This window comes from Salmo salar, chromosome ssa20, assembly GCF_905237065.1.
Source record: "Salmo salar chromosome ssa20, Ssal_v3.1, whole genome shotgun sequence".
Lineage (NCBI taxonomy): Eukaryota > Metazoa > Chordata > Actinopteri > Salmoniformes > Salmonidae > Salmo > Salmo salar.
The window spans coordinates 53053160-53064149 of NC_059461.1; the positions used below are offsets into that span (position 1 = coordinate 53053160).

The 10990-nt window shown below is 47.6% G+C and overlaps 1 protein-coding gene across 1 annotated transcript in view; it reads right to left on the reverse strand.

Annotated features, from left to right (window-relative positions):
* The window catches only part of LOC106580800 (ankyrin repeat domain-containing protein 13B), a 37083-nt gene extending 26240 nt beyond the window's left edge, over positions 1–10843 (reverse strand). The window contains exon 1 of the mRNA XM_014162240.2: positions 9931–10843. Coding sequence (XP_014017715.1) covers positions 9931–10038 — 108 coding nt within the window. The 5' untranslated portion in view covers positions 10039–10843. The remainder of the gene's footprint in view (positions 1–9930) is intronic.
* Positions 10844–10990: the final 147 nt, after the last annotated feature.

The following is a 10990-nucleotide window of genomic DNA, read 5'->3' on the forward strand; positions in this document are numbered from 1 at the left end:
CCCGATTACCACCTCGTCGACGAGGGGATTGCGTGATAAATCTCCAGGTAAACGCTGCACTTCCCAGGAGTCACGTGATTTGTCACAGGAGGAGACGTTGGCTATGGAGACATATGTCACGGAATCTCTGAGACAGGGGTATATTCGGCCCTCCATGTCACCCGTCTCCTCGAGTTTCTTTTTCGTGAAGAAAAAGGATGGAGGGTTGCGTCCGTGCATTGATTATCGAGGTCTAAATTCCATCACAGTAGGGTTCAGTTACCCACTACCTCTCATCGCTACGGCGGTGGAATCATTTCACGGCGCGCGTTTTTTCACGAAACTGGACCTCAGGAGCGCGTACAATCTGGTCCGTATCCGGGGAGGAGACGAGTGGAAAACCGCATTCAGTACCACATCGGGCCACTATGAGTACCTCGTCATGCCGTACGGGTTAAAGAATGCTCCAGCCGTCTTTCAATCCTTTGTTGACGAGATTCTCAGGGACCTGCACGGACAGGGGGTGGTGGTGTATATTGACGACATCCTGATTTATTCCGCCATCCGCGCCGCGCATGTCTCCCTGGTGCGCAAGGTGCTTGGGCGACTGCTGGAGAATGACCTGTACGTCACGGCTGAGAAATGTGAGTTTTTCAAACGAGCCGTTTCCTTCCTGGGGTATCGCATTTCCACCTCGGGGGTGGTGATGGAGGATGACCGCGTTAAAGCTGTGCGTAATTGGCCGACGCTGACCACGATAAAGGAGGTGCAGCGGTTTTTAGGGTTTGCCAATTACTACCGGAGGTTTATCCGGGGCTTTGGTCAAGTTGCTGCTCCCATTAACTCACTGCTGAAGGGGGGTCCGGCGCGCTTGCGCTGGTCAGCAGAGGCGAACAGAGCGTTCAGTCGCCTGAAGGAGCTGTTTACCGTCGCTCCAGTGCTGGCTCATCCGGATCCCTCTTTGGCATTCATAGTGGAGGTGGACGCGTCCGAGACTGGGGTGGGGGCCGTGCTATCACAGCGCTCGGGCACGCCACCCAAACTCCGCCCGTGCGCTTTCTTTTCTAGGAAGCTAGGGCCGGCGGAGCAGAACTATGACGTGGGGGACAGGGAGTTGTTAGCTGTGGTCAAGGCTCTGAAGGTGTGGAGACATTGGCTTGAGGGGGCAAAGCACCCTTTCCTCATCTGGACTGACCACCGTAATCTCGAGTACATCCGGGCAGCTAGGAGACTGAATCCGCGTCAGGCCAGGTGGGCCATGTTCTTTACCCATTTCCGGTTCACGATCTCTTATCGGCCAGGTTCACTGAACACGAAGGCCGACGCACTGTCCCGCCTATATGACACCGAGGAGAGGGCCATCGATCCGGCTCCCATTCTTCCGGCGTCGTGTTTGGTAGCTCCGGTGGTATGGGAGTTGGACGCGGAGATCGAGCGGGCGTTACGGTCGGAACCTGCACCATCGCAGTGTCCGGCAGGTGTTCAGTACGTACCGCTTGGTCTCCGTGATCGATTGATTCGATGGGCCCATAATCTCCCCTCTTCGGGTCACCCTGGGATCGAGAGGACAGTGCGGAACCTGAGGGGGAAGTACTGGTGGCCCACCTTGGGTAAGGACGTGCGGTTTTATGTTTCCTCCTGCTCGGTGTGTGCTCAGAGCAAGGCTCCTCGACACCTGCCTAGAGGGAAATTACACCCCCTCCCCGTTCCACAGCGGCCGTGGTCACACTTGTCAGTGAACTTCCTCACTGACCTTCCCGTATCGCAGGGGAACACCACTATCCTGGTCGTTGTGGATCGGTTCTCGAAGTCCTGTCGTCTCATCCCGTTGCCCGGTCTCCCTACGGCTCTGCAGACTGCGGAGGCCCTGTTTACCCATGTCTTCCGGCACTATGGGGTGCCCGAGGACATCGTTTCTGATCGGGGTCCCCAGTTCACGTCCAGAGTTTGGAGGGCGTTCATGGAACGTTTGGGGTCTCGGTCAGCCTGACCTCGGGTTTCCACCCCGAGAGTAATGGGCAGGTTGAGAGGGTGAACCAAGAGGTGGGTAGGTTTCTAAGGACGTATTGCCAGGACCGGCCCAGAGAATGGGCGAGATACGTGCCATGGGCAGAAATAGCCCAAAATTCTCTACGGCACTCATCAACCAACATGTCACCGTTCCAGTGCGTGTTGGGCTACCAGCCGGTCCTGGCTCCATGGCACCAGAGCCAGACCGAGGCTCCTGCGGTGGAGGATTGGGTGCAGCGCTCGAAGGACACCTGGAGAGCCGTCCAAGACGCACTTACAAAGGCGAGTGGACGGCAGAAGAAGAGCGCTGACCAGCACCGCAGTGAGACCCCTGTGTTTGCACCAGGGGATCGAGTCTGGCTCTCGGCTAGAAACCTGCCCCTCCGCTTGCCCTGCCGGAAGCTGGGCCCGCAGTGTGTAGGGCCGTTTAAAGTCCTGAGGAGGATAAACGAGGTGTGTTACCGGTTACAACTTCCATCTTACTACCGTATTAACCCCTCGTTTCATGTGTCTCTCCTCAGGCCGGTGGTGGCTGGTCCCATGCAGGAAGGTGAGGTGCCGGAGGTTCCTCCCCCCCCGCTGGACATTGGGGGGTCCCCGGTGTATAAAATACGCACCATTCTAGACTACAGACTTCGCGGGGGGGGCGGGCCTACAGTACCTCGTCGACTGGGAGGGGTCCCGCGCGGAGGAGAGGTGCTGGGTACCCAGGAGGGACATTTTGGACCCCCCCACTACTGAGGGAGTTCCACCGCCTTCATGGGGATCGCCCTGCGCCTCGTCCTCCGGGTCGCCCTCGAGGTCGGTGGCGGCGCGCTGCGGGAGCCGCGCGTCAGGAGGGGGGTACTGTCACGAATCCCACCGAAGGTGGCTCCCCTGCCTGCTCGGGCGGCGCTCGGCGGTCGTCGTCACCGACCTGCTAGCCGCCGCTGATCCTTTTTTCCTTTTCGTTTGGTTTGTCTTATTGTTTGCACCTGTTCCTCATCTGTCTTTTGATTTTGGTTATTTAAGCCTGGTTAGCCCGCCCAGTGTTGTGCGGGATTATCTTAGCGTCAGGTTGTGTTTTTGTCATTGGATGTGCTGGCGATTTACGACTGTGATATTGTATGCTGGCTGTGCACCTGTTTTGGGCACTTGGTATTTTTTCCACGCCGTTTGTGTTGGCGTTGTTCGTGTTGTGTTTTTTGATCTAAATAAACACAAAGTTCCGTACCTCTGCTCTCTGCGCCTGACTCCTACCACCACTCCTAGCAATCGTCTGACAACAGCTAACACAATCACTTCAAACTGAAGATGGAAAGACTGCAAACTAACTGCAAACTAGCTGCCTGTCTCGTCATGACTCCCGACATGTTCATTACTATGGGACAGCTGGAGATTGAATTTGTATATTGAAACAATGTTGCAAATGTCGTCGAGAAAGACAGCAAGGATTATACAAATCTCCGCTGTTGAAAACTAAATGTTAGTCTAAAAGAAATGTGAGATAATGTCTAGATGCTTTTATAGTGAAGATCAAGTTTATAAATTGCATGGATGGGCTGATGAGACAATGGATTGTGAAGTCAGATAGAACAGAGTAAATAGGCATTTTAACGTCATAGATTAATCGGTGGTAACTTGTGGAATAGACACCGGCTGGAATGTGGTTTTAACCAATCAGAATTCAGGATTAGACCCACCCATGGTATAAAGCTAATTAAGTATGAGAGTATAGAGCCTTCTAAGAAGGCTTGACTGTGAGGCGGAGAGGTGTGGTAAGTAAGGGAGAGAATAGAGAGGGAGTGTTCAGGAAACTCCTATTGTTTAAGACAACTGGCCCCCATTGACCCAGTCTGATGTTATTTTTACACCATTGAGACACTCAAATAGAAACACAACAGCAGCCACTTTCCCGCACAAACAAACACGCAATCACAAGTCCTCTCTCTCTATCCGTTCAGTAAAATGACATTTTTTAAAAATATATATTAAAAAAGGAAACCACTCTTGACAATAACACTCTTATAACATTATTGGTCAGTTACGGTATAGAACTGGCACGCTAAACCAATACACTCAAATGTAACACTTTTCTGCTGTGGTACACAGACACGTCACCTCCGAGTCCACACATTAACCCTGAAACACAGTGGCACACTTACTCATTCACATGTGAACAATGTGGTTCTGACCAACAAACAGCCGACAAATAGAGCCCCAGTATCTACCACACAAACACGTGCAGACCCACACTCACAGGCCAGGCATTAGCTAAAGTCTCAGTACAGGTGCTGATTTAGGATCAGTTTAGCCTTTTAGATTGTAATGAATACTATGAAATACACCTGGGGGGGGACCTTATCCCAGATCAGCACTCCTACTCTGAGGCACTTACAGAATCAACTGGTCCAGGTAGTTATAGTGAGGACATTATGTCATACTGGGTCTTCCCATTCTCTCTGCTCATCCTCATCACCCACTGACTGCCTCGTAGTGCCTGCTCTCTCACTTTCTCATTGGCTCCATCCATCCTTCATTCTTCCGTCCCTCGCTTGGTCCTCCCCTCTCTCCCTCCATCCTTCCTTCCATCCCTCCCTTGGTCCTCCCCTCTCTCCCTCTCCTCTGCCATCCTTCCTTCCATCCCTCCCGTGGTCCTCCGCACTCTCCCTCCATCCTTCCTTCCGTCCCTCCCTTGGTCCTCCCCTCTCTCCCGCCATCCTTCCTTCCATCCCTCCCTTGGTCCTCCCCTCTCTCCCTCTCCTCCGCCATCCTTCCTTCCATCCCTCCCTTGGACCTCCCCTCTCTCCCTCTCCTCCGCCATCCTTCCTTCCATCCCTCCCGTGGACCTCCCCTCTCTCCCTCTCCTCCGCCATCCTTCCTTTCATCCCTCCCTTGGACCTCCCCTCTCTCCCTCTCAGTGGAAACTGCATAATTGATAGACATCTCTGCCTGGACTATCTACTCCTGTACGCTCTCTGCTTCGCCTTAATGTTCTCTGGCAGCTACTTAAACCAACATCAATCTTTCATTGGGAGACCAAAATATGTTTGTGGTGGATGGAGGATGCATGCATGAGAATCATATGTGTGCTCATAGGGGGGGGGGGGGAATCAACTTGGCCCCCTTATTTTCAGTGTTACCCTTTTTCAATTCGGTGGTTACCATGTACAACTGTGATTGATCCATTTTCAATATGCGTAGGAGGAGTTATAGCCAAATGTTGTACATGCGCTTGGGATAATGTATCTTTATGCAGTCATTCTCTATGTGAGTGTATGGTGTAAGTGGGGCATATACAAACGAGACCACACCATCAGATGCATGTGTGTGATCGACCTATAAATATCTCAAAATAACTAAATATCATTGCCATCCCTCTATCACCAAATGCAGGCCAGAGAGAGAAAAAGAGGCCAGAGCAGGAGTGAGTAGTTGGAGCCTGAGAGTCTGAGCCCAGTAAATTTGAGCGAGAGGGACGGCTGGGCGGAGACAAGATGAAAGCAGCAGAGGGACTGAGGGAGGATGGAGGAGGATGAAGCTGGGTGAAATAACTCTGCCTTGGTCAGTGAACCGGTCACAGGCAGGGCGGGGAGAGATGTGGGGCTCTCACTCCTGCTCCTCGATAACAGACGTGACTTGTGCGATGCAGTGCCTCAGACAGCACTAGTCTCTGATACGTGTCCGACTGAAGAGACTAACACTCTCACGCTAAAGAATGGGGGTGAAATGATCACCTAGACATTTATACTTGGGATAATATTCAAACCAATAGAAAAACAGTAGGCTACAGCCTTTAGTGTTGAATCACCACTAAACCTCACAATCCGTCTATTGATGTTTCACACTTGTGTTAGTGTTTTAAACCATGTCAAACCACCATTATGCTACAAGTTTCACTGTTAAATCACTAAAACTTTTAAGATGCATTGTATTGGCAACATGTCTCATAACCATTGTTGTCACTTGTCAGGCCACCATAAGACTAATGTAATAACATGCATTACTTTGCTCAACGATAGGAGACAACAGATGGTATTCTGCATGAAGGGAGGAGGAAGTTGTGAATAGAGAAACAGCGGATAGAGGAAAGTCCTCCACAATGCAAAGCGAGGAGGAACCTATTATCTCTAAAGTAGGAACTTCACTTTTGTTCTCATGCATGGAATAGAAGATGAAAATACCCTGGATTTGCATAATCAAATGACAACAAGATGACGTTGTTAAGCAAACATCAATACAAAATGTCGGAACAGAAACTGGACTTGCTTATGGGCTGTGTGTTTCAGGAAACAACAACATGACTATTGTGGAACAACTCTTTCCACGTCTGATGGTTGATATAGATTAGGATATCACAAACAATGTTTGTGAACTGGGGAGAATTGCAGGTTGAATTCAGTACTAACCTCAGTTTTATGCATAGCTATTTACAACAGGTGTGTGTCTTTGTGTGTGTGTGCGTGCACATACAAATATACTGTAAGTGTGTCTCTACATTTGTAATGAATACTCAGGGAGAAAAAGGTGTAGATTCACACGCAGAGCATGGCAGATGTTTATTAAGCCTTCGCAGAAGGCAGGAATCGTGGTCACCGGCAGGGAATGGTCATACACAGGTAGGCAAACAGGCAGGTGAATCAAAACTAGGACTGAAGGCTATAACTGGTTCTCACAAACGAGCTAGGAAAAGGCTTAGTAGAGTCAAAACAAACAATACCTCACAAAGGCACAAACAGAATGAACTGAACTAAATAAGGAGCTGATGAGACCAGGTGAGTAACTAACACAGGTGAAATCAATAAACAAAAATGAAAGACAGGGCTACGTTCAAGAACACACAGAAACAGGGCAACGTTCAAGAACACAACGAAACAGAACACAAGGTTGACTAAGAAAATAAATACAGAACCTTACAACATTATTGTTTGCAAACCATTTATGTGGCAGGCCAGACAGTAATGAAATCAGATACGGTCCTCGAAGTATCATTCATTTCCTCTTTTCCATTTCAGGCACACAATGCAACACAATATTAACCGGGACATCTTTTCAATCTTTAAGGAATACTGTTGTCTGTTTCTGTCCTCTCTCTCGGTTAAAAGCTTTCCACAATTTAAGTAAATCTAGTCCCATCACATCCTTGATTCCTTATCCCTAGTGACACCAATGCTGCAATTAGTGTAGCGTTTCACTGCTCTGTAGAGGTAAGAAGAGGGGACGGTTAGGGGCAAACTAAGATACGATGGGTGCGTGAGTGAGAAACAGAGGGGAGGATGGATGGCCAGTATACCGGCTCAGGGAAATTTACTGTAGATTGCAGGCAGGGATAGACAGATGGTATAGCAGAGACAAAAGAGGAAGGAAGACAATGTAATTTATGAGGCCGGTCTCCACTCAGTATGATATCATCAGACTGCTGAGTTAACATGATCGCCCAGCTGAGCCTGTGAGCATCGTACACATTAGAGTGAGGAAAGTGGGCAGGGGAGCGGTGGGGTGGGGGGCTGGCGGTGGTGGTGTCCCCTCCTCACCTCTCTTTGGAGGAAGGATGGGGAAGTCATTTTTAGAAAAGGACCCTGTTCCATTTCAATCATATCTGGGATGCATTTTTAGTTGTTGTATCAGGATATAGTGAGATGTTGCTGCACAGTGCTGTTATTCCTTCCTCCCTTTCACTCCTCCCTCCCTTCACTATCCCACTTGCATCCTCATGTTACTTTACAACCTCTGGCTATCCCGCATTGTCTCTACCTTGTTGTCAGCTCTCTCTCTTCACAGAATCCCTCTGCTTTGTTTTATGATGCTGCTTAAAGAAAGCTGCACATTGAGCTCCCCCTCTTCACTCTCCTCGCTGCTCAATTTATGTTTTACTTTTGCTCTTTTAAGTGCTTCTTCTTCTCCTTCCCGGCTTCCTTTTTCACTGCGCTGTCGTTACATTGATACCCAATACCAATAACATTTTCTGTCTCTCCTGGTGAAGCACTTCTCTGTTCTTTCATCAGAGAGGCACAAGCCTTGCTTACCCTGCATGCACTTGCTCCCTACACCCTGTGCACTTCTTGTGTCCTGCACTCCTTTAGGTACCATTGATCCTTGACACATATGCAACCACCGTCAGTCATATCCAATCCACACGTGCACACTTGACCGTCCATACAGCCAGCAAGTCAGTCTGTGAGTTCCAGACAGACAGTTGGCCAGCAAGTATAACTCTTCCCCTGATGGAGCCATAAACACACCTCTATAATCCTGCAGGTTTTGCCAAGAGAGGCCAGGATTTATCTGTCAGCACCCTGTAAATTACATCAACTGGGGGTGCTTTATATAGTCATAATCCACGGGGCTCAGGCTTGAATCATCACCAGCATCACAGTGCTCTGCACAGCATTGCATCCGAGTCAAGAGGTGCTAGGTCTGAGCGTTTACCATACGTTTTAACGGTGTGCACTGTCAAATAAAGTTATTTCGAATGGAATTGAATTTGGATTTGTACATAAATATGAGAGTGTATGACATTTGAGTCAGGTTCGGAGATGTGAGCGAGAGTAAACTATTCTTATAAATGTCCTATAAATGTTTATATTTGTAAATAAGGTGTCAGTCACAGTGACTGGACATATGAAGGGCATGCAAATATTCCCCTTTAAACAGTTTCTTTGGCTCACATTCAGAGTGGAAAAACAGCCACAGCCCTTATGTTGATGTGACAGTGTTACAGCAGGGAAGCCAAGCCTATACTGCACATCAACCTGGTGCATAATAAGCAGCAGAACAGGGAACTGGCATTTCAGTCTACTGTCATTTAAAACCTGCACTCTCACCATTGCTTACCATTTCTTGTCAATATAAAATTCCTAGCATGATAGGCTTTGTATTATAAACGCATGTGATTAGTCGCGCTGGAAATAATAAGGCACTGAAATAATGCAGATCCTCATGTGAAATTTGAATTCAAATCAGTGCATAGTGTGCAGGTTACGAGGTTTTCAGTTCCGTCTTATTCATCCCACTGAATTGTCTGTGTGGCTGGGAAACTGCATGAAACCTCTTATGTAATGTGTTAGATATTCCATATTCTTGCAGAGGTCGTTCATTTAAGATAGTATTTTTCAGATGTCTGTCTGTCTGTCTGTCATGCCTTGTGTCCATCAGTTTGTCCTGTAGTACCTATTTCCATTGCATGCATGCATCATATTCTACATATTTCTGGGTTCAAATAAATGGACGGACTGGCTAAAATGTTCCGACAGTACATCCCAGAAAGAATACATGAACGCCTATGCAATTTCATTCTGTAGGAATGGACATATCATAGAAATAGTAAACATGGTATAGCCACACATCCTCTTCTGACAGCCGAGGCAAGACTGGTATCATTTCCATCACTGTGCATGTGCATCAATTCGCCCACATTATCTGCATTGTCTCCCACGGTTTCCTCCTCTTCATTTAGGTGGTGGGAAGGTACAGTATTGGACACAACACGAAACAGTATTATTAGCAGCTTTACACACGCACAGCCACAGCTTGCTAAATGTAACAAATAGCAAGGACATGGGAATGGAACTAACTAGGCTAGAGATGATTTGAAGAATAATAACGTTGCAATGTTGCAAATTCATGATGTGCTCGCCAAATACAATGACCTCGTTGTAAGAAATTGTAGCAAAGCCTAGACACATTTTCTGACTCCCACTGAACGACAATGTTGGAAACGAGGTTTACGCTATTTCATGGCATGACATGGGATAATTTGCAATCTCGAGGTAAAGTCATGGCAGGTAGCCACCTATTGAAACATATGTAACTTCCACCACCTCCTACCGTTCAATTCAATCAACGAGCCCACTGTTCGTGAACTGTGGACATACTAGATGGCACACCTAACCTAAACCTATCCAAATGTTATTGGCACGGCCCAAGCTTTTTTATCAGACTTGTCGCCCGAAGACTCCTCACCTGCTCGTTCACGGATAGCGCTTTCTCCAGCTTCCGATGTTTGTTGTGCCACACCATATAGTGAATAGGATAACGACTCTTTTCCGGAGTTTTCTTAGCAGAAATCATCTTCGGTTCATAGTTCGCCTTCTCCTCTGTTTATTTTGTTCCGTATAAGCCTATCACTTAATACTTCGCTATTGACTGACTACGCTCATATTATTGCTCTGTCGTGACATGTCACTTTACAAGACATGCCTTCCGCATTATAATGTGATAGTATAAACAAAACGTGTTAATGATTTCCCTTGCAGTCAGTTGGTTATGATAAAGACTGGTCAATAAACAGCCCTAGGTCTAAGAATCACCAAGAGATCCCTTACTTGTATTTAATAGAGCCTACCTCTGTTCTCCATGCCCTGCCCCTCTCATACCTTTATCTTCCTCCTTGAATAAACTAGCGAGGCAGCCGCCCATCTATTCTCCGCTCACTCCCATCACAGCGAATGCACTGTTGTGAGACAGAGGCAACGGCCCGCAATAAAATGTACGCAGCCAATCCAATAGAAGGGATGCTGATGAGCGTGATGTATAAGATGCACGCCCGTAGAGCAGCTACATACGCCACCTACCAGTCATTAGGAGTTAGTGATTTCACTTCTTATTAATAAACTAAACAATCAGCCCGTACCATATTAATCACATCCAAATAGCCTACACCTTCGATTTTTGCAACATGAAGCTCTCTGAACATGTATTTAGGCTGTTTGTGAGCCTGCTTTTATCCACGTTTCAGTACAAATTAGTTAACTTCTAAAACATCAGAATTGCCAGCCACCACTATTTCGCTTCGACAGCCTCGCCTGTGATATAGGCTAGCCTTAACCACTATAAAGCTTTACAAAACATAATCAAATAAATCATATCCAGAGAACTAGCTAAATATATGAACATTTAGAATAAGATAAGTGTACCCCTAGGTGCATGGATATTGATGAGATTCCAAGCTTTGACGAATACGATAAAGGTTAAATATTATTTTAGAGCTACCTCTATTCCAATGGCATTGGTGAAGAGAGTG